The 25,155-nt window shown below is 35.8% G+C and overlaps 1 protein-coding gene and 1 long non-coding RNA gene across 2 annotated transcripts in view; one reads left to right on the forward strand and one right to left on the reverse strand.

The window, feature by feature from the left end:
- Window positions 1-25,155, forward strand: part of KCNH8 (potassium voltage-gated channel subfamily H member 8) — a 173,830-nt gene that overhangs the window by 144,620 nt on the left and 4,055 nt on the right. The window contains exons 12-15 of the mRNA XM_065666043.1: window positions 10,445-10,483; window positions 12,245-12,597; window positions 16,414-16,520; window positions 17,645-17,721. Coding sequence (XP_065522115.1) covers window positions 10,445-10,483; window positions 12,245-12,597; window positions 16,414-16,520; window positions 17,645-17,721 — 576 coding nt within the window. The remainder of the gene's footprint in view (window positions 1-10,444; window positions 10,484-12,244; window positions 12,598-16,413; window positions 16,521-17,644; window positions 17,722-25,155) is intronic.
- The window catches only part of LOC136007783 (uncharacterized), an 83,530-nt gene continuing 75,751 nt past the window's right edge, over window positions 17,377-25,155 (reverse strand). The window contains exons 4-6 of the long non-coding RNA XR_010609850.1: window positions 20,288-20,501; window positions 19,358-19,547; window positions 17,377-18,086 (exon numbers count right to left, since the gene is read on the reverse strand). This is a non-coding gene — a long non-coding RNA (uncharacterized LOC136007783). The remainder of the gene's footprint in view (window positions 18,087-19,357; window positions 19,548-20,287; window positions 20,502-25,155) is intronic.

Genomic DNA, 25,155 nt, shown 5'->3' on the forward strand with positions numbered 1-25,155 from the left:
ATGCTACAGAAAGATGCAGTCGTCTTGCTCTATTAGCCCCTTCTTTGTGGTGTTTGAACTGGTCATTGCACACAACATTGAATGAGAAGTTTGAACTAAAAGGGCCGAAAGTCATCAGAAGTTTCCTGATCGTGGAATGTCAAAGTTGGACACTTAGCACTAGATCATATAACTACCCTACCTACACAGAAAGCTCTAGGAATACTTTTTAATTTTGTTTTCCCAATTCATTTGCAAGTCCAGATGTATATAATGATGTGCTCCTTCTGCGTTACAATCCAAGTAAGATGGAAAAGGCTCCAGGATTTCCACATCTTTGTCACTCTTCAATAAAAAAAGGAGGAGCTGTAACAAGCTTTCCTAGTAACAAGTAGAAACTGTAGCTGGCTGGTTATAGAAAGATTGAAAGTGTTGTTTAAGCAATCTTGGAAGAAAAGCTCAGGAGACTTTAAGTGCAGGGGATGGCAATTGTGTAACTATTTCAGCCTCTAATGAGTAACAGATAAAGAAACAGAAAGACACAAAATAGGGAGAGAAAAGTTTCAGCGGTGTTTCATGATAGCTCTAAAACCAGCAATCATTAGCTGTTCTATTATTATAACCATTAATGTGTGTGCAATCACACTGGCAGTGCTATTATGCCATGTTTTTATATATTCCTATCACAGCAAGATGCGAGTTAGGAAAAAAGTCTTTATGTTCATCATATATATTCTGTCCTTTGCTTTCTTTGCTGCTTTTTCCTGAAGAAATTTGTAAATGTGTTTTTAAATGTATTCAGTTAAATAACTGGACAGTTAGAAAAAGTTGATTTGTTTGGTAGCTGGAGTTGTGACATTAAAATATTTGCCCATTCATGTGTTTCAATTTCTCTTGGCCTGTGACCATGGCGTCTTAGCCGTGAAATAGTTTGTTAAATGACGCAGATTTTGACACCCACCTCACCCCACGTATATCATTATGCTCTATATGTCACAGGTTTCCTACACAGCAGGCAGTGGGAGAGTCAGATATCTTATTTGGTAAAACTAAGTACTCATGAGAAGGTTTTTATAACATATAATACAATTATGTGAAAGAAACTGGAAATTATTTTGCTGTGCACTATCCCTGGAAAGCATGTGCTACTTACATATTTAGAGAGCAGTAGCAGATTTTGAATGCAAGCACAAAATTCAGCTGAAAGTCTGCCTTAGCCACTGTCTGTTTCAGCTAGTAGATCATGTATTCGACATTATGTTCATTCTAGACACTATAATCATGCTTTTTCTAGTCTGTTGAATTTATGAATGGTGCTTTCCAGTATAGTAATAGCTCAGAAGGAATTCTATGTTACATATTTGATTGTTTATTGTGAATCAGCAATGGAAATAGCATGACATTTCTTACTTTTTAATACATCTCTACTGTCTGCATGAATAAATAGCTTTTTGTTTTAAAGAAACAAATCAAAGTTATTAAGGAAAAAATAAGCAATATTTTTTAAAATAGTTGCTTTTAATTTTGGCAATCCTTGTAAAATAAGAACTTGATAGAAACTTCAGCCACATAATTACCTATTGATATGTTTGATTTTTGAGAGCCAAATAAATACTATTTTTTGAGTATTACCTATGTATTTACAATAAAACCTATGCATTTAAAAAATTAATTTCCAAACCAACACTTACTATGTTGTTACACTTAGTCATAATTCCTTTACTTCTGCCTAGATCAGAGCTCATCCTGTCCACTGCAGGACAGTCACAGATTGCAAAATATTTTTCATTATAAATAATTCCCACAGAAGGTTTCCCGAATAATTACAACTGCCTTTTTTATAGAGAAGAGGCTTTTGCCATGTTACCCAGGAGCTGTGTAGAAAAAAGTGACTTACCTTAGAAAAGTTAAAAAGCCCTACTTTGACAGTTAAGAGTGGAGCTGGATAACTTTAAAGAAAACTTGTCATTTTTAAGCAAACTTATATTCAGTTAAGCACCCCCCACCTTTGTTAATAGCTCATGTGTCAGAAGCTCATGTACTGCAGGCGTAATTCACTGATGTTTATAGTCTGACACAGTAGGTATAAATTCTCAAAACAAGAGACCAATCAATTGTAATTTTTCTTTTTCTATACAAGAATTATTACAACAGGTGGAACATAGAAGTGAGTAAATCACCTAAAGCAACAGAAGTTTAATACTTCATCTGCATGATTATTCCTGGGGAAAAAAAAATATTAGAAAACACCCCAAAAGTTATATTAGTTCATTATCTTTCTGTTTAGTCCATGTTGGAAGTCACACAGAACAAATTCCCATTATCTTATTAGGGACCTGAAGTGATTCATGGCTGTGTATCCACTTTCTTCCTGTCAGCCATCATATTTCCTTTTCTCCTTTACACCTCTTTTGATGTGAGATAGAGTCAGCAAGCTTCTCATCTTCTTAGCAACTAAAGTAAAGGAACGAAGGTATTCATACTATCAGAAACAAAAATAATTTAAAATCTGTGAATATATAATTCACTCTGTGAACCTGATGTGTTGACTGAAGTAGGTCTCTTACCTGCTTCTGCGCATGGCTACTCTGCGATTTGTGCTGCTGTGAAATATTGCTCAGTGCTCTTTCACATTTTACAAGTTACTCAGATTGTTTGATCATTCTCCTGGGACCACCCGAAACTTACTTTTCCTTCTTCCCTGTCTCTCTCTCTCTCCCCCTTTCCATCTTCCCAAAATACATTACCCTATAGCTGAACAAAGCAGCCCTCAGAAAACATTTACACAGCTCAACTCAATTGCTATGGAATCAGTAACAGGATCATGCAGCTGTAGAAGGGACATGACCAAGTGCCTTTACCTGTTTTATGCTTAATTTCTGATTTTAAATTAGTGAGAAGCAGTTTGGCAAAGAGCTTTGTCTTTTAGCTCTCTGTAAGATATTCCACAGGTCTCCTACCTGTATTCATGACAGCAAGCACATTTTAGTGGATTTTTAGCTATTTAAGGTGGTGCCCCTGAGCCACCAGTTCACCTGGTACCCCCCAAGATAATCATCTCACTATCATGTTTCTAATATATCCTTCATTATGGTACACTGCTGAGAAATAATTCAATAAGGAAACCTGTAACTCAAAGAAGACATACCAGTATGCCTGTCTTCTTGAAGGCTTGGTGGTCTTTGCATTTTCTTTCCTAGTATCTTCACCTGAAGATTTGATTTTATTTTTTGCTGCTATGCTCCTGTTCCATTTCTGCAGCCTTCCGTCATTCTAATATTTTTTAAAATAACAACACCCAGTTACCTCTACAGCCTGTTATTGTCTGATAGTTTATTCCTCTGCTTTGTGGCAATTTTCTACAGCTTATTGAGGCAACTATGTCATTTTCCCATTTTTTCTTTTCATTAATTCTTGTGGTTTTACAAGTCTTTTCCATTTTACACCTAAAATAAATAGATGATTGGCTGCAAGGATGAATCACACAAGATATGAAAGAGGATAAAGGGGAGGAGAGGAAAATAACCCATAAAGTTTTGACTGGGAATATGCTACATATATGTGACCTATTTCAAAATTCCTACCCTTGTGGTCACTCTTACTTTTTTTGAATATCTTAAAGACAGGAATTATGATTATCAGTTATACATTATTTATGAAAAGATTATTCAATGCATGTATGTAATAGGGATTTTCACAATCAGACTGTAGCACTTTGACAGATACAATTTTCACTGCAACTAGAACTAAATTATTTAAATAATTGACAAAAAGTTACTGCTAATTTTAGCTTCTGAGTCCTTTTAAGTACTCTCCATTCTCATTCATTTCACTTCCTGCGATTATTGCATTCTGCATCAGATTATACAGCTTAACCAGAAGGTTACATGCCGAAAAAAAGCATACCCAGGCTGGCAAAGCAGCTTATTGATGTTTTTAGACTGGCGTAAGAGGACGGTATGAAACACTGTGTCAGAGTTTTAGCCACGAAAAGCTCCTGGCTTTCAGGGAGTATTGCTTTGGAATATAACCATATTTCTTTTTTTATTACATAAGGATGCTAGATTACAACTTTTGCTAATATGCTTCATTGTGTCTTAGGAAACATGATAATGTAACTTTTACAATATTAATAGTATATCTTCATCTCTACATTGAAAAAAAAGTGAAAATAAAATTAATCCTAATATAACTTAACTTTAAAATGGCATGAAGTTAGAAGGTGGATTTTATTTTATTTTTTTTTAATAATTTCTTTATTTTTCATTGATATAGCAAGGGCTAGACAGTGGCTTTAAGTCTAGAAGCAGTCTTACAGGAACTCATACTTTTATTATTCTGTGTAATGTAAGACTAATTTATGAAGGAAATGACAGTATCACAATTTTTTCTATATGAACACTAATTCTGAAGGCACAGACTCTCTTGAGATGTAATGAGCATATTGAAGCTTATGTGGTAAAGTTCCTATATGACATGCAGAGTTATAACCTCAGCATACATGCTGGAACATGTGAAATTAAATCTTTGAGCCAACTGTCTATAATCAGTGCAACTTGTGTATCAAGTAGGCATTCTACATGGATACATGTGTTCTCAATTTTATTGAACTGGAGTGCAGCTTTCTTAAACATCATAGAATAATAGAATAGCTGAAGTTGAAAGGCTTCTCTGAAGATCAACTAGACCCATCCCTCTGCTCAAAGATACAAAAGCATGTAAAAATGAAAACCAAAATTGAGGAATGTACAAATGCAGTCTAAGATTTTAGTGATGTAAAACAAATATATCAGCATATTTTTTCTTTTTAATTATCTATACCTTCATTTATTAAAATCAGAGCTATAGAACCTGCCTACATAAGTGTAACTAGAGTTCTGCTGAAAATGCAGTTCCTACTTAAGACATATAGATCCTCTTTTCAGCGCTGTGAAAAATAACAACTTCAGTAGCAAACAGCTACATAAAGAATGTAAGTATATACTGTGTATACAGTGCAGTATTGCTTATATAGTAAGTGTTTAGAGACAGGCTCCATTGATAATCTCACTATGCTCATTCCTTCAGCAAAATTGATATTAGATTTTTTTGACACTGGATGTGGTTTTATATCATGGTACTTTGAAAACTGAAGCAATAGTATTTACTTATTGAGTGTTCACGTTGTCTTAGTTTCTAACTTAAGCAGAACTTCTTGAATAACCCAGCTGCCAGGAGCTCCAGCTTTTCTGTATTATGCTTATATAGAAACATAAATTGCATCTCTGGGGAAGGAAATTAGGATGGCTTTCTTAATAAAACCTATATACTTAGGCTTCTGCTGGTGTCTTCACCTGCCAGTACATGGCCTCTTACCCTGAGGTAAAATCATGCAAATTGCTTTCACAGTTACCTTGTGTCTGCTGTCTTCCCTAAAGTTTTTATTCTGAATATATCAAGGGGCCAGATGTGTGCTCAATTTGCACTTTGTTTCTTCCTGGAAGAATTCACTAGAGGTTAATCTACTGATCAAGTTGCCATGTGAAAAGCAAAATATTCATAATTTAGAAGAAACATTTCTGATTAAAAACAAAAGCAAAAAGAAAACAAACAATCATATTTTAAAATAAGGAAACAGATTATACTTGTCCCTGTCTTCTTATTTGTAAGGTTTACCAGGGCCATTTCTGCATCTATTTATGAGTCTGTGAAATCTTAAAGTTGTATGAAGTTAAGCACGAGTTTTATTACTTTGAAAGCTGTTAGCACTCATTTTAATTTCCATAATATTATGTAAGTCTTTATATGACTGTAATCAAACTGCAGGAACATTGAAAAGTTTTCTCCACTGTATCTTTTGTCTGCAGTGATCTGCAAGCTTTTCAAAAAATGCAACCTGCCAGAGAAATGTACAGTTAGTGGCAGGTCTATTCTCTCTTTTAACAATTCCTCCTTTTGTCTTCTTTTGACCTTATTGACAGTCTTTTCCTTAGTTGTTATTTTTTTCAGTTCTTACTGGTGCAAGTTTGCTATGAAAGATGTACATACAAAGCATCCTGGGACACTATATTCTTTGCTTGTTTTGGGGTGGGAGAGAGAGATGTGAGAATACAGAAGTAAAAATTACTAATTTATACCATCCACATTTATTATTTATTTGATTCTTGATTTGGAGCAAGTGAGAGAGTTTAGGTTTTATTTCTGTGGCATCTTCTTAATATCAAATCCAATAGATCCTGTGTTATTAATGAAACAATCAAAGTATAATTAAATTTTTTTTTTGTTACCGAATGCAGTGATGTTAACAACTAAGTTTTAAAGAAGGACATGAAAAATATTACATTTATAGTTTTATTTATTTAATACTAAATATAAAACATCATGTGAGAAATTTGAATCCAAGCAAGTATTCATTTGCAAAAATCTCATCCAAAGCTAAGTACAACCAGGCAGTTATTGAACACTTGTCTTAACTTCACAGGCTATGATAATTTATTTGAAAGATAGGAATTATGTAGGATAATGATTTAGAAGAACATTGTAAAGCTCATGGCAATTCACAAGTATTGGTCACCTAGGCTGAAATACTGGTGACAAATCTGCATTTCAACTCTTGTTGCTAATTCAATATATTCTATATCATAAGTAGGATTAGAGACTGCTGAAAGCCATCTGCTTCAACAAAATACATTTTCTCTAGCTCTTCACTAAGCAGGGAAGAGATAAGAATAAACCTGACAAAACACAAGGACAAGCCAGTGAACTATAGAAAGTTTTAGAGAAAAAAAAAATGGAAAAAAAAAAAAGGCAGTAAATTGCTCAGTAAATGTAGATATAAAACAATTATATCTAGCCTGAGAAACTCTTTATAAGAGATTTAGTCCTTTGTGCTTTAAAGGATTTGTGATATTTCATTGAAAAAATTGCTGATTATGGAAAATTGAGGCCTGAACACATGTGAGGCATTAAGCTTTTCAGCAGTACAATAATCCCTTGTTATGTATTTGTACTTTTTCCATTACTATACAGTAAATTTGCAGAGAATAGAACATATGGCATGTGGGTTTTTTGTTTGTTTGGTTGGTTGGTTTTGTTTGGTTTTTTTTTTTTACACTGCCAATGCTCCTATATGTTGGGGTTTTTTCCTGTTAAGAACATTAATATTCAAGTTTGATTTCAAATCCTTTCCTGAAAGTGTATTTTATCCTTTTGACTCCTCAGATACAAAGAATTATTAATAAATTTTGGGACCCAAGGTTTAAGAGCAAAGCAGTGAAATTATGTTTCTGGTTTTGTTCCTACTTCCCATAGAGGCAACAAAAATCAGGCCAGTAAATTTACTTACCTGGACATTCAATGCATTAACCTGATAATTTACGTGCATCTTTATATTTCTCTTTTTAGGGTTTTATCATTGGAATTATTGTACAGCTAATTACCTGGTTTGGTCACAATTCTTGGTAAAGACACCAGGGCTGCAATTAAAAATTGAATTAGACTTTGACAGTATTTCACGTAAGTTATGCTAACATCAGTCTTTTTTGGATTTTTTCCCAAAATTGAAATACGTGTTTTTGTTTCAGCAGCCCGTATCCTTTAAAAGTTGTACTTATTTTTAAAAGACCAGCATGAGAACCAATTTGTATCCTCTTCCTTTTTGCATGAGGAAAAAAAAAACATTTTATGGAAGGCTACACCAGTGTGTTGCTCTGAGTGAAATGTTTTAGCAGATCAGAAATTAGGACAGGAAATCATAATTATTTACTCTGATACCACATTTTTACAGAGAAAAAGTTACGTTCATGGTGAGGTCTTTAAATTTACTTCCCTTTGACTTGCTTTTTCCATGTTCTTGTTCATCTTTTCTCTTTAAGAATGGTATTTTTTCAGGGAGAGGAGGGCAATTTGCTGGAGGAGTTTTAAAAGCAAAACTTGAGAATTCTCTCTGATAACAGATTAGTTTCTTTTTACCAGCTTTCAGCTACCAAACCATGAAGTCCCAGACTCTGTTTTATGTGTGTAAGATACAGTGTTCAAAGTTACAAGCAGTAAATATGGCTGCAGTGTATTACTAAAGAAGCAATTTCAACACTTTTACTGTGGGTACTATGCTGTGGAATAAACAGTTTATATGTCCACTGTTTATCTAAAATACCAATTTATTCATGCTGAAATTGTCCTCCAGTGGGTTTAAGGGATCAATTTGGGGAAAAGCAAGTCTGATGAGTAGTTTTCTCATGTCACATTTTCCCTATTCATACCCATTATTTTCTGTTACCTTTCCTCCTAAGGACACTCCTTCCCTCCCCTGCAAAAAGTGACCTGCCTTATCTTTCTCTTGGTAAGGTCATAACGCAGCAAAATGCTGTTACTAATCATATTTCCTCTGCAGCCAATTTCTTCCTTATACAGCAACTAACAAGTGTAAAACTGAGAACAGAGAGAGAGAGATGCTCACCCGTGGGTGTCTGTGGCTGCTGTATTGATGGGCAGTGGAGAGTTCCTGCAGGCAGCAGACAGTGTTACTACCAATTGGTCACAGAGCTGAAAGCCCAGCCCAGGTGAAAGACCCTAGCAGGGCTGTGGGGAAATGCCACCAGGACATCTAGGAAACACCCATATGATTTCTTTGTCTCTGTTTTCATAGAATCTCATAGAATCATAGAATAGTTAGGGTTGGAAAGGACCTCAAGATCATCTAATTCCAACCCCCCTGCCATGGGCAGGGACACCTCACACTAAACCATCCCACCCAAGGATTCATCCAACCTGGCCTTGAGCACTGCCAGGGATGGAGCACTCAGCCTCCCTGGGCAACCCATTCCAGTGCCTCACCACGGGATCACACAATCAGCATTAACACATGTGCTTAGGAGGAAAAAGAAAAAGTGAGGAGGACTTTACTACAAATGACATAAAGACTTCAGAAGTCAAATTTGTACTTTGTAAGATCTTTTTTGTGAAGCTGCTAATGTTTGGGACTAGTTTGGAAAATTAATTAAAGCTGCTATTTAACATTCATACTGCACCTGTGCCTAGAAGCTGAGCAAACAGATGCCCCCAAAATTCTAGGCACTATTGTAAATTAAACTTTTTAAACATATGTTCAGAAAAGGACCATTAGCACTTCCTATTTCTGACTTTAATATTTTAGTACACTTTCAGTTTCTTGTTCTCCTGAATCTTGAAAAGAGATGCTGTTTCTTCAGTTGGCATAGATTACAGTGCAGACTGGGAGATTTCAGGATTTGAGATCTCATCCTCTATTAATATGATCCAGTACTTTATCTAACTCAGGAATAACACAGCAGTTATTTTGTTTACATAGCCTAATTATTGCACTTGTTCTGTTTGGCAGCTATTAGAGTATTATTGCTAAATTTATTGATACACCTGCTACTGGCTTGGTTGTTGTGAAGTAGGATTTCTGCTTACACAAACTCAAATTTTGAGTATTTGTATATTATACAACTACTAGTAACCTCACTTTAATGAGCAAATACAGAACAGTTTTCAGGATAACCTGAAAGACTGGTGAAAAAAAATAAAGAAAGTTTGAAGTTCTTTTACCTGAGTTTAGATAAAAATAAACTAATGTTGCGAATTTAAAATTGATGGGTGTTAAACACTTTTTATCTTAACATGTGGGTTTAGAAAAACTGGAAATCATTTCTGAAAATCCTGCCTAGCAGACTAATGTTTTCCTATAAATACAGCCTTAATGCAGCTCTCAGGGACTTGACGGTGGTCAAGGTATGGACACTCAAGTAAACAACAGAATGTTCATAACAGATATATTTCAGCAGTTCCAGCAGATTTTATTAGAAGTAGTTAACACATTAAACTTGCACAATTTTTTTTCTTCTTTTTTGTTTTACTTTCTGTTTAATTCAAGAAGAGAAAAATGTCATGGCCTTGAATAGCTGTTAGTCATGTTAGTCATATATGACCAGCATTATACTGGTCCTATTTTCTTCAGTCCCATCACTACCTTTGAAAATTCATCAAAGATGCTACAGTTACTTAGATCATCTGCATGTAAGGACTAGGCTGACACAGGAGCTAAAGCTACAGAGAGGCAGGGACAAAGCAGAGCATTGTTCCTGCATGGGATTCCATTAAACGAGCACTGAAACCCACCAGGCACACATTCACCCATCCACATTCGTTCACAGGTTTGGAACCTTGACCTAACTTTTTATTAAAGTAAAATGCTACTTTTGAGTGAACTTTTTCAATGAAAATAAAACTTTCTTTCCCGTTTATTTGTTTGGGTTTTTTTTTCTTCACAGCACCTGTTTCCAAGGAGTGTTGTTAGTTCAGTTCTATGTCACCATTGTCACAATTTCATTTAGTACCTTTGTTTTATCATGAGTTTCTTTTCTTGTATCATCATAAATGTTTTGGTTTGAGTGTCTGTATACACTTGGAAGCCAATACTGTGCAGATGCACATATTTGCTACTTTTTTGTTTTGTTTCTTTCAGGTAATATCAAAATTATCAAACAAGTCTACATTATCTCAGGTATGTTAGTCATATTTTAACTATGCCAAGACCAACTTTGCAACATGTACCTTGTTATGGCCAGAGCAAAGCTGGAAAAAGTCCAAATGACTTCCATGGTTTCAGAATGAGATTTTAAATAGCATCCTGCAGATAGTTCAGCCACTGTCCATTTTATGAGTAAGAGCTTATGATCTTTCCTTCCAGGTGCCAGGTTTGGATATCCTACTATAGCACCTGCATTTTAAATACATGTCATTTTAAATACATTACCCAAGCCAAAGTTTTGAATACAGGTAACATTCATTCTCTGTGAGTATAGGCTGCATCACTGCCAGATCCTGTACAATTTGATCATCATGACAGCCTTCACATGACTGTTGTGATTGACAACAAGGCTGTTATATTTTACATTGATGGGTCTTTTGCCACTGTTTTACATTTTTACCTTTTCATACATCTCAAATGGAAAAGACCTAGTTCACTAGATCTGTCAATGTATACTAAGAGAAAAGCATTCATTCAATGAAAGTGTGCTGTAGCACACAGCAAAATTAAATCCATGCTGCAAAACATTTAGACAAATACCAATAGGGACTAAGAACATTTGGATAAATGCCCCAAATCTGCATTTTCATTTCCACCCAGCCAATCTTACTTGGCCTGAATATGGGAGATTTGACTACACAAGCTCATCTGAGGTTTTCTATCTAAAGTTAACAGTGCCTTAATCAAACTTGATTAAGAGGGGTAGCCCCCCCCAAAAAAAGAATTAATACCAACCCTTTCTGAAACCATGAATTTGCATTTGCCTGTACTTTTCACTCAGATGTATGGAATTTTTAGTTTGACCTGGAGCCTGATTCAGCCTTTGTCCAGTCACCTATTACCAATAAATACCAAGTTGTACCATAGGAATAAATGGAACTATTTTTGAGTTATGGCCTGATCCTGACATGAGTTTCATGTTGGCATATATCAGCACTCATGGCCAGTGTATTTTGTTACCATGAAACAATAACAATCAATATATTGTTCTCTTAGACTGTGCTTTAATTATTACATAAAGTGGAGAACCCAAGTCTGTGTTGCTACTAAATTGCCTTGGTTCCAACATCAAGCATTCAAATTGCAGTTTTTCTAAGAACAGACATAGCTCTGCTTTTTCATGGCTCAGTTCTGAAGCTGACAATGCCACATCACTGGTGCATTATAAACTGAAAAAGCTGCCTACTACCCTAGCAGTGGTTTCAGTTACAACTAAGAAGGAAACAGAAGACATTCAGGCTTGAGCTGAACTCATGTAAATGTTATTTGTAAGTTATAAATATGAATAAATATAGATATGTTCCATATGTAAATGTGGACTTATATGAATTACCAGCCTCAGTTCTTTCACTTAGTCCACAAGAAGTCTGATAGTGTAACATTCAAAAGAAATAATACCTCAGTAAAGCAAGATTAATCTATTCAAGTGTATAGATGGCACACGGCTTGTAAAAGCTTGTCATGTAATCTTTCCTGGTAACAAAAGATATTGCAGAGTTCAGTGACCACATTGCTACTGACCTTTTTTAATTTGTTTGTATTTTTCTTACGTATGCACATTTAGCCATAGTTGAGGAGGAAAGTTATGGAAGAGTTCCAAAAGAGATATCTCTAATGAGAAATGAAAGCTGTGCTGGACCCAACTTTGTTCCAGGATGAATACTAGAAGAAATTCTATTTCTGAAACATCAGACTCTGAATTTTCCATTAATATGTAAAAATATGCTATTTTAGACAGAGCTCAAGGGAAACGGAAATATAAAGAAGAGACTTCCTTCAATTGTGGAAGATGAAGATGAGGATGAGGAGGGAGAAGAGAGCAGCACCCTGTCACCAATCCATACAAGAAGCACAAATTCCTCTCAGCAGAAGAAAGCTGGAAGCAATAAAAGCCACCTAGGGAGAAACTTGAAGCAGTTGGCATCAGGAACAGTGCCCTTTCATTCACCCATCCGCACTTGCAGTTCAAACCCCACAAGAGCCAAACATGAAACGGACCTCCATTACTACTCCAGAAGGAAGGAGAAAAACCTTAGGTTACAGCTTTCAGCACTAACCAGCAGTGGTCCACCTGACCTGAGCCCAAGGTAATAGTTACAGATCATTACACTCTCTCATGTAACTCCAATAACAACTATCATGATTGTAATATTATAAAATATTTCTTTTTCTTTCATAGTTCATGCTTTTGATCCTACAATAAGAAGGAAAGCCTTCATATCATAGGAACCATTACACACTATGCAGAATGTTAAGACTTTAGTCCTTTGTTGCGAAATAAAGTATTTCTACCAGTAAAAGGCGAAAGTATTAAGCAATTACAAAAATTGCTATTTTAATAGTCTGGCTTTATGGTATTGTTTTGTCCATCCATAATGATATGCATTCCCACAATAGCACTGTGAAACATTCTGAGTCCATCAGAAAGAGAACAATTTAGGAAGCAACTAGACGATTATAAAGCTTAGCTGTGCAAATAAAATAGTTCCTAGAGGACTGCAATAGAAAATGCAATTTTAGAAGAAAAAAAAATGTTTTTTTACATTAGAGAAAGGAAACCTTATAATGCAGGTGGTGTAGAGAATAAATATGGAGTTGAGAAAATCTTTTAGCTGTGAATTCTGGCATAAACAGGAGTTGCATAACAGGTTATTGCGGAATTATTAGCGCATGATTTTAAATTTTTACTTGCATGTTACTTGTGATTTATGTGTCTTATTTCTAAATCACTGCACCACAGTAATTAACTATAAACTAAGAGAACAGCTCTTTACGGAAATCACAATCACTTTTTCACATACAAGGAACTGCAGTAGGTGATCTCAGTTCAAGTTTTGGTTTCTAGAATTTGAAGTATTTTACATGTTCAAGAATTTCCCTTACAGAGTGGTAATTTCAACAACTAAACATGAAATAGCCACAGCTTGAGTAGTATTTGTTTAGCTCCGTCAAAGCACCTGCCCTTAAGGATGCAATCATAAGTAGGACTCTGAAGCCTATATAGAAATCTTTCCCCCTCATCATATATTTGATCAGTACTGTTACACTTCAAATAGGAGCTGGGTACAAACTGATTTTAGATTTGTCTATACAGGAGAAAATAGTCTGTGGAAAACCAGCTTCTACACTAGAAAAATTGAAATTCATAGTAGGTATTTTCTCATTTATTTCATAAATCTCATATGAATTTGGTTCAGGTCAGCTATGATGAAAGGTCATTGTCATTTGCATAACAAGTATAACAAGTGGTAATTCAGGGAAAAGCTACCTGTCACATTTTCTGCTCGAATCTTGCTCTGAACATATGCAGCCAAATACTGGCACTAAAGGCTGCAAGAATAAATGTGAAAAAAGTGTTATGTATACTATTATTTACTATTTACATTTATGATTTTCTAATTACAGAGTAATCCTGTTAATAGGGTGAATATTGGCCCAAGACATATAACACTTTCATGTTATTTCCCAGAATGAGTTTATATTATTAGAATATTTAAACTGACAAGTTAAAACCACTTTAAAAAGAGCCTTAAAAAAGAATTAAAAAGAAAATAAGACCCTAATTAAGACTCTCACTTTTGTTTGCTCTTAGACAGCAGTGCAATGGAAAGGCAAGACTCTAGACAAAATGTCTGTCAGTGCAGTTTTGAGACGTATAATCACACTTTCTCAAGAGAATATACTTTGCTTAAGAAACTTATTCTACTGTGGATGTTCCCTAGTGTAAACCACCCAGAACTCTTCACTACTCTTCAGGTTCTTTCCTTCTACACCACAGGGAAGATAATAAGCACAGAGACTAGGTAAAATATTTTATCAGTTCTTGGTGCAAAGAACAGAATCCAGCATCCCAATTTGTAAGATACAGTCAATGTCTTCCCAACCAATTTTTGGGTACTACCTATGAAGTAGAAAACCATCAAAACGAAGAAAGTGTAAGTGATAATAAAGGTAGTCCTGGGAGGAGGCATTGATGCATTTGATTCTCCTAACACACACGTGGGCAAGTGCACTGTAGCCCTGACTGACTGGATAGAAGAGGTCACACATTAACCCTTTCCAACTTTTTGACTTTTAAGATCAGAGTTGTCTCTCTTCAGAAGAACATTCAGGCCTGTACAATAACTACTTCAGAAAGGGTTGAGACTTACCAATTACTTTTGTCCCCTCATGTTTTCATCTCACTGAATTATATCGCTGCACAGCCAGTTCCTTGTACAAGCATCTTTCCCATTCTATATTTCCTACATATGATCCTGTATTTTGGCTCTCCAGAATGAGGTGGTTTATTGCTAATATGATTTTTAGTCTGACTCTTTAAACACTTTAAAGATTACAGCGTCTATAAATTCTAAGTCATGTTTGAGTAAGTTTTCCCCTGTGTGCTTTAAAGGCAGCTAAAATGTTAGCATTTTATATAATTAGAAATCTCTACAAAAGGGATATTGGTGTATAAAATTTGCTTTTTGAAGCAGTGAGGCCAGATGACATTAAATAGGTTTAATAGCAAATTTCAAACAATGCAATCATTCAGGTTTTCAGCTGTAGATAACAGCATAAAGCAGAGCAGCTCAAGCACTGTATTTGAGTCTCATCTCCTCCCAGAAGCAGGTTAAGATTAGAGTGAAGGCTAGTAATATCCAGCTGGCATCATGAATAGTCAGACATGACACAGAGCCCTAAATCCACATGAAGAGCCAAGAAGTACAAGAATATATGGTATGTGCACAGAGTTTCAAGTTACATGGGTCTTTCAAGCCCAGTACATCATAGTTATCTCTGTGTTGCCTGCTCTTCCTTTCTCCAAACATTTCCAGTCAAGATGTTTGCTTGACAACATTCTTACTAGATGGAAAGTCTAATTTCCACTGTCACAAAGTTATCACCATTGAATAAGAGGCCAAGAACTGTCTGCTTTAACCCTTCCTGATTAATATTTAACTCTTCTGCCCACTGTAAAACAAATTTTGAATCTTGTGCCTGGACAAAGCAAGAAATTGATGCTCCATGTCTGTCAATTAGCAGTTTTCTGAGCTGTTCATTGACTTTAAAACAGTTCTCTTTATAGCACAATTCATTGTAAATGAGAACAAAAAAAAAACATAATTATCTATAATTTAATAATATGTGTTGATTCCTTCACCTGATACCAGTTTTCTATTCTTGATTATTGTATAAAATGCTTTTTTTTCCTTTGGATTTCTTGACACTGCAAATTGGAGGTCAGCTATAATGTATGAGTAGAAATAACTTACACAAATGCCTTTCCTAGTAGTCAGATACAATACAAAAACTAATATGACTGGGATATTGCAGCTTGTCCTCATATCTTCCTACGCCAAATTTGCAAATGACATTGCTTTGCCTGAGTTAGTTTTACCCAAATTTGAGAACAGCTGTTTGCATGGCAACACTTTTGATGGCAGTTTACAGAGATGCTTTCATAAATATACTATGTTCAGGCTTAGACTCTGCCTAAACTAGCCAGATATAAGAGCCTGACTGTTATGTGCAGGGAGACTTAAATTTCACAACAGCATACTGAAGCATCTTTTATTTGTGTAGAAGAAAGAATGGCAACAGATTAGATATGAAAAGCAAGAACAATACAGCTTTTGCTCAGACCTAGAATATACTGCAGAAGTCTTGAAAATTTTGAAACTTCAGTTAATTACGTTTGGCCTCACATTCCTTTCTCTAACAGTAAACTTAATCTTTAGCGACTCATAAGAGGTTATACCAGTATAATAGTTTTTACTTTTCTCTAAACTTAATGTTGTGCAAAATTTACCACTGCTTAAAAATATCCCCTTTAGGAGTAATTTTGACAACATAATTATGAACTAGATATTTATGAAACTGTTGTTATGAAACTGCTCCATCACTTCGATTTTTCTCAACAGAATTGTTGATGGTATTGAAGATGGAAACCATAATGAGGAAAACCAAACCTTCGACTTCAGCTCTGATCAGCTTAGGCAGGAATCCAGGTTATCTCCTGCAATTGGAGGTGAGTTTTGCCTGGGAAAATCACTCTTCAGAGAAAACAATTTTCATAACTGCTTTTTGCTCTCCTTTATTTCTTTGATTCGCAGAAGTGGCATAAATGGATTTAACATATATCTGTACTTTCAATACCATTCCAGTACCATAATTGGTACTGTACAAAAATACAACAGGGTCCCAAAGGCCATTTGTTCTTTTCCTGGAAGCAGACAGTCATGATAAAACAGCTTGCAAAGAATACTGTATTTTAATGTATTATATTTTACCAGCAGTATTGTAGGACCAGCCAGTAGCCTCATGCTGCCAAACCTTAGGGCATGAAGGTACTAAACACAAGGGGAAAATTTAATATGAAAACATTATAATACCAAATTTAAAAACGAAAACCAACCAAACAAAAAAACCCTACCCCCTCTCCCCCCCCCAAAAAAAAAAAAATCTCATTAAAAAGCCATATGCAAATTTGGCTCTCAATTTCTGGTAAAGATGTGAAGGAATGTGGATGCACCTAGATTTTTAGAAGTAAAAAAAACCCAAACACCTGCATAGAAGAGGTTTCAGGGAGCCTTAAATAGCTTACACTGAAAAAGTTGACATAACAGCAGCACAGAGGAACAGAGCATGTCAATATGGTGGTGTGTGAGGGAGAGAGAGAGTTTGGAAGGGGAAGAGGGAGAAACCAGTGGACTAATGCTGAAGTGACACAACTAGTGCAGCTCAGACTGTTTCCAGCACCCTCTCTTTTATGAGCAAACAGTTCTCACATAATTAAATACATTTTACATGGAGACTATTAGGACATATTTATTTTCTCTTAAAGCTAAACAGAAAAATAGTAATACAAGATTAATTTTATCTATGTTTTTTAAAAACATTTAAGGGTTATATAAAAACATCAGGATTATCATTTTCAGTTCTTTCAGGTTCAGACTGAAGAGAGGATATGTATGAACTTCATTTGTCACACTTTTCTTACTTATTATACACTAAATATTAAACACAAGATTTTACATTCATTCAAAGTGCAAACTAGGTTCAAATTTAAAGCACTGGATAAGTGCAAGTATAGCATTGTTATTTCCAGATGATTATACTTCTCTCATTTACGTGCATTTGGATTATTTTCAGAGGCTGAAATTGGTGCTGCAGTGCTTGTTATCAAAGCAGAAGAGACCAAACAGCAGATCAGCAGGCTTAATAACGAGGTAATGAGCTTTTGTGAACATTAGACAATATTAACAATGAATCAAGGAATGCCGCAGAAAACTTGGAGCATGACAAATGTGTGATAAATGAGTTTGAAAAACTGGATGGGTTTACTTCATGTAGGGCAGTTTGGGGCTTTAAACTCTTTCCCGGATTAATTTTCTACATGGAAGCTACATAAAAGTTTGTGCCATGTGCTACAGATAAAAGCAAAGCAAAGTTAGCGTACTTAGTGTATCTAATTTTCTTAGGATTTATCCTCTTCTGAATATGCTTCTTTTTCTTTCTTCCCTGTCATTCTTTCCTCAAGTTCCTTGTTCCAGCTTTTCTTGTCTTGGTGAATGCTATGCTTCTGGGGTATTTCCTTGAAAGAAATTCAAATCCATTCATGTACAAATGCATACCAAAAGTTTCAAGTCACTTTACCTGTGCCTATTCGAATGAAACAGAAGCTCATCCATTCCTGCTCAAGCAGTATGACCTGTGGGGTGCAGGGTCAATATTGTTCAGTAGTGCTTTTTAATCTTCCCTTCTAACAACTTGAAACCTGCAATCAGCTATCTGACACTAATGTTCTCTGGCTAAACTGTTTCATACATTCATCCATCAGACTAACTTCACAGTTATACTGCAAGACTAAAATCTATTCCCAGCATACTCTGTCTTTCATTATGAAGAGATTAAAGACAATTTCTTATGACTCCACATGAGGAAATATTTATATAAATCCAACCACATAGTTTCATTTCTTTTTTGCAAATCCCTTTGGTTCCCAGAAATGTCAAGTTTTCTTTCATTTTTCCTTCTATATTGTGTACACTTAATCTAGTGATATTTTATTTCCGTATATGAATTATTAGGCTTGTAAACCTCAGTCAGCTTAAGTTGGTCAGATAACTTAAATGTTGTAATTTAACATCCTTAGTTAGTCTCTATGAATGTATCACCTCATTTATATGTCAAACTGTACTTTTCCAGACAAAAGTCTCATGCCCCATTGACAACAGCTCTTATAAAGCTCAGTCAAAGAACTAAAAAATATCTCCAAGATGTTCACTGATGGCATTATTAAGATAGAAAATTATATCTTCCATGTAATACTTTTGAAACAGACAATCATACTGATACATCCCTTTTGACATTGAAAAGGACAGGTATTTCTAAAATATGAAGATGCGTTACGTGGCTATCTACAAGAGGCAGGTGGAAAATACATCATGATGGCAGAGTCACCCAGGCAGGCACTTTGTGGACTAACAAAATATTTCAAATTCAATAGTTCTGGGCTTGTCATTGCATTTTTGGTGAAAAGCAATAGATTATTCTTGGAGCAGTGTAGTATGTTAAACAAAAAGAAACCCAAATAATTTCCCTCCATGCACAATCTGTATTTTTCTCTGCTAACACTATCTAAACAAAATGTTATGCAATTTTCTTGCTTACACTATCAAAAAAAGGGAAATATGATGACATGCAGTAAAACATTAAAGTTTCCACACAGGGAAACTGAATCCAAAATCCAGAGACAAACTCTTCACTGTTCTGAATATCACTCACTCTTTTATTTTAAAATTGAGGATCAGTCCATTTTTTCACATAGTATGCTACCTGTGAGACTTTACTTGAAATACTTACCTCTCAAAACTTCTTCAGTCTCTCCTGGGACAGAGACAGATTTGAACCACTAATTCTTGATTTTAAAAGTCAATCATTAGGCTTTCAGGCAAAAAGAAGTCATCACCAGCAGATCCCTATCTTCTTGCCTCAGGAGTGTGACAGAAGCAGGTTCATCTATAAACTGTCTGTTGAGCAGGTATTAGGAGTCCTGTAAGTAAGAGGAAGATAACCTCTGGAGAGTACCACCAGCTTGGTGTGAGACAGAATTTGTTTTCACACTGTCTAACTGACTGGAGACTGCGTCAAGACAGAGTGCTAAGTACTAAAACTGGTAGCCAAACAAGGTTTTGGTAGGTTTAGACATCTTTTGGCAGCACCTGAACTGATTTACATCTAACCTGGTTAGTGATACAACTACAGTAGCAGTAATGCAGCCAGAAGACACAAATAGCACAATAATGTCAAAAAAATCTGAAAACAGATGTTTAATCACAGCAGAGAAATATCCTTTTTTCTGATTACAGAACCTCACAGAATTTATAGAACGTTATAGACCTACATGAGGCTAAATTAGTTATTATAGAAAACCCTACACTCTGGAAAACACACCAGAATTAGTCTAGGAACGTAAGAGAACATTTATATTCAACTTTGCAGTATCTCTAAGACTAATTTATTCAACGTTGTATAGATTATATTGCATAGAGTTACATCTACACTAGTGTAGACATGCTTAAAATAAAGATTGGGTTTGGTGCCCTGCAGCAGTGGGAAGGAGTATTCTCTGCTTTCCAAGGTCATTCAGAGGTATTCTCCAAGTCCTCCCATGGATTAAAAATTACATTGAAAATACTGTATAACTGCAAACCTGCTTAATTGCATATTCTGCAAATATTCAAACATGCCCACTTGGAGTTTCTGAGTGGACAGTACTGATTTGGTACTTACCCAAATGCGCCTATGAGTCCTGCTGGCTTACAATAGCTGTTTCTTGGGGGTTTGTTGTTACATTAAGTACTGAACACTTGTAGACCCCATCCTTTCATCATTCCATCACTTGGTGACCATTAATGGAAGATTACAACTGATGCTTCAGCAGACTGCAAGTAGTAGTTAAAATACTAGCAGAGTTAGAAATAAACCTATTAAGACATGCAACCTCCTGAAAAAGAAAATGCAAGAAAGCAGGTCACAAGTAGCCAACAGCAGCAAACATTACAACATTTTCCAGTGGAGGTCATAAGTCAATCAACAAATGCCCAAATAACTGCTTTCATGAAAAGCAATTATATTACAACAGTTCACTAGTTAGCTTAAAAACATTTCAGCTGTTCATTGGGAGAACAAAGACATGCATCTTCCTACTCAGACATTCAGTGCAGTCTGTTGTTAGCAAAGCAAAACAAAGCATATCAAAAAGCTACCCCAGAGAAAAATCTACAAAACAAGCTATACCCAGCTTAGACATCCAGCAGAGCTCTTGGCAGTATTTTGGGCATATGGAATTCACTACATAATCCAAAGGAAAGTTCATTTACCTAAGAATGGGGATAACAGAAGGCAGAACCTTGACTTCATTTCTCAGGGTTTGTTATGTACTAACTTTAGGACTAATGGATGGACAGAATCCCTCTAAGGAGGGTATCCTCTAACGTCAGTACTGTCTCTCTATTAGGCAGTGTGAGAGACTTGAAACACACCCCAGATTCTTATTGTATAGCTCCATGGTTTGGCTGCTCAGCCATTTACCCAGCTTCTTCAATCCCTCACATAACCCCACTTCTTATTTTGAGCTGGAACAAGATACAAGCTGATAAGAGGAAATTTCCCTCCAGTTCAGTATTACAAGGTGGAGTGAAATATGTCTATTTGATCTCCTACCCCATTTTCCCATTCCACGTAGTCTAAATAATCACTGAATAAAAAAGGCATGACTTTCACTGTAGTTTAGCATGTTCAGTATGTGGCATATATGTACATAATTTCACACTCAGTTGTAAAGAACATCTTGCCCAGTGCATGCAGGTGAACTCAGATTTCTATGTTTCTCGTGTTTTGCCCATATGCAACCCAGCTCCAGTGCAGCCTCCTTTGGCCTCAGAATTTGTTGGCTGATCACATGCTTTACCACATCAGGAGACTGCACAATTGCAGTACTAAAACTGTAGAATGAGCAGAGTACTCACATTTCTCCCATTCAACTGAAAAACAAACAAACATAAGGAAATATGAATAGGGTCAGGCTTTCTACTAGAAAATTGTCTTCTATTTAGCAGCATCTTGGAGTACTTAGTGGAAATTCAGCTATTTTTAGTTTTGGGTTTTTTTCATGCAAGTACTTAAAATACTCTCAGCATTTGGCACTTAGAACAGAAAAAATGCATTCACAGGGATATTTCACTTTCATATAACAAAAGGAGCTATCCTAAATAAATAGGCTTATTTTCCAAATCATAGAATAGTTAGAGTTGGAAAGGGCCTCAAGATCATCTAGTTCCAACCCCCCTGCCATGGACAGGGACACCTCTCACGAAACCATCCCACCCAAGGCTTCATCCAACCTGGCCTTGAACACCGCCAGGGATGGAGCACTCACAACCTCCCTGGGCAACCGATTCCAGTGTCTCACCACCCTAAAATCAGCTAAAGAAATTTTATAAATAAATTATTTTAGAACATTTTTCACATCCAGCTGCCAAAAATCAATCTCATCCTCCTCTCAGGAAAGGAAAAAAAGGGTTTTTTTTAAATCAAAACATATTCCTTAATACTAAAAATGTGTGCACGTTATGGAAACAGCCATTTTGTAATCAAGTGCCAACAGAGAAGTTTCGGTAGCTAAGGTTTTCAAGCTTTCAGTTTTGCATAGGGAATGTACTACTGAAGTTTGGTTTGAAGCTTGAGAACTCATATAAAGAATTCGCCTGACTTACAGTAATTAAAACCATGTTATTTGTAACAAGTTCAATTATATTATCACATGAGAGAAATTATTTTGCAGCAAAGACATCCCAGTAATTCACTTTGCAAAATATCCTTCAATCAAGAAGAATGCAGCAAAAAGTGAACTAACAACATTTACTGGTGATAAAAACTAATTACAACTAATTATCAATTTGGAATTTTAGCAATGAAAATTTAGCATAAAAGTCAAGACATAAAACCTACTATTATTTGTGTTAAGAAATAAAACTCACCTAAACCATAAATACCACATGAATACATTTTTGTTTACTGGGATTTGTAAAAATATATTTAGCATTGATATTTATATTTACAATGAGCTCCTGCTTTGTTATTGTTTTGTCTCTCTCTCTGCTCTTGCAATTTAAGGATTGTAGTCTTTCCAGGTTTGGGGTATTTTTCTTCCTTTTAATGTAAGCTTAATACCTATTGACAGATGAAGGTAACAAAAGTAGCGGGTGCTCTAAAGCTTAGATTAATTTATTTTTTAAGCAGGGCATACAGCACATACATGGCACAGGTCCTATACACTGTGCTGTCTCTCTTGCGCTTTTCCTTGGAAAGGCACCTGAAACAAATTAAGAGAGGAAGCCATTCACTGTAAAAATCAGCTGGGCACCAAAAGCTGACTTCAGATTTGAATTAAAAATATTACTACCATGACAATTATTCAGTTAACTTTCTAATACGCATTTCAAGCCCTTCCTGTACTGAAAAGCTCTATTTTCCCAACACCTTAATGTTGGTATGCAAGTTCACTGTTTTTCCTCTTATGCCTCGAAGATATAAGAAAAAGTCAATTGCTGTTCTCCTTCTAAAACCAATTTACAGTGGAAACACATGCTGTTCGAGCAGATCTCAACCAGCTTAATTCCTTCTGTCTTTGCCCATCACATGTTCTAAAACTTTTCATTGGTAGCATTTTATTTTGGATTTTCATTGTTTAGAATTTTTAAGTCACTGACAAAGTACATAACTTCAAGCTGTACCAGCCTAAGTGATTCAGCAACATTCCACTACACTCAATAAGCAGAATATTGTACTTACGTTCATGACTCTGACATTTTCAGATTTAATGCTTAACATTTATCTTTATTGAATTTTATATTACTGATATTTAAAAATGAGCATGAATTCCATTTAGCCATTAAAAATAAACATTAAATAAAAACAGATTGGGGTAGGCTGCTAATATGAATGGTTTGAAATGTGCAGGGATGACAACAAACCATTGATCATAGAAGTACAGAATAATTTGGGTTGGAAGGGACCTTAACAATCACCTAGTTTGAACACACTCAAATTGTATAGTGTTTTGTACTTTTCTGATGTGTCCTTACTTTTTTAATAGCAGTAACAATAATCTTAGTGTCCTAATTTACTCAGATTGGTTGCCCTGGAACTACCCAAGAGTTGACTAACAAGTCAGCAGAGAAACCAGTACCTTTTCTTCTTCCCCTACATGATAAAGCCAATTTTACAGCCTTCCAGATTTCAGGATTTATTTCACTGAAACTGAATCATCATATCACTGCACAAATCCTATATATTGAATCTGAACTGAGATTAGCTTTTTTTTTTTCCTACTGCAGCTAGCTTTATTGCTAAAGTGCCATTAAATCAGAAATGTCTGTCACCATAATACCAATAGCCATAGAAATGCTGATACATGATCAGTGAAAAGTCTGTCTCAGCTCAATTCTCATTTCATTCATTCAAAAATGCACTTACTGGGAAATAGGATATCAGCATCTTGTTAATCTGAGCCTTGAAAGACAACTCATTCTAGTTAAAAGTCTCCCTGACTTTAGGAAGCACCAGCATAGAAGAAACAACGAAATACCAAGCAAGGCAAGAGAGAAGCCTGCCATAATCAGTGCAAGCCAGGCAGCTTCCCCAAGTTGGCAAAATGCAATTTCCATTTTCAGGAAGCAACTTTTCTTCGCTTCTTTAGTTATTCTGAAAAAGTCATGGTAGAGGATGTCTGGGTGAAGTTTGAATTGCAAAAGGGAGTAAACAACAGATTAAAAAATACCAATGTGTAAAGTGTCCAATCAGAAAAGGTTTATTCCAGATTTATCCGGGAACAGTGATGAGAGTTAGGCATTCTAGTAGAAAATTTAATATTAAAAAAAAATAAATCAAAGGCTGGAATATATAATAGAAAAGCAATGAAATCTTTTTAGCCAATACTGTTTAAAGCAATAATCATAGAATCATAGACTGGTGTGAGTTGGAAGGGAACTTAAAGCTCTTCCAGTTCCAACTCCTCTGCCATGGGCAGAGCCACCTTCCACTAGACCAGGTTGCTCAAAGCCCCCTCCAGACTGGCCTTGAACACTGCCAGGGGATGGGGCAGCCACAGCTTCTCTGGGCAACCTGTGCCAGGGCCTCACCACCCTCACAGTGAAGAATTTCTTCCTTTTATCTAATTTGTATCTGCACTTTTTCAGTTTAAAGCCATTCTCCATTGTCCTATCACCCACCCATGTAAAAAGTCCCTCTCCAGCCTTCTTGTAGGCCCCTTTTAGGCACTGGAAGCTGCTCTAAGTTCTCCCCAGAGCCTTCTCTTCTCCAGACTGAACAAGCCCAACTCTTTCAGCATGTCTTCATAGGACAGGTGCTCGAGCCCTCGGATCATCTTTATAGTCTCCTCTGGACTCGTTCCAAAAGTTCCACATCCTTCGTACACTGAAGGCCCCACAGCTGAACATACTACTCCAGGTGGGGTCTCACCATCTTACATTATATAGAGCTTCTCATCATTTTTATGGAAAGGTTTAAATACAATCACCTCCATTCCTACTTAACTACATGGAACAACCTGCATAACAGTTTAATACTGGTAATAA

Source organism: Lathamus discolor, chromosome 2, assembly GCF_037157495.1.
Source record: "Lathamus discolor isolate bLatDis1 chromosome 2, bLatDis1.hap1, whole genome shotgun sequence".
Lineage (NCBI taxonomy): Eukaryota > Metazoa > Chordata > Aves > Psittaciformes > Psittacidae > Lathamus > Lathamus discolor.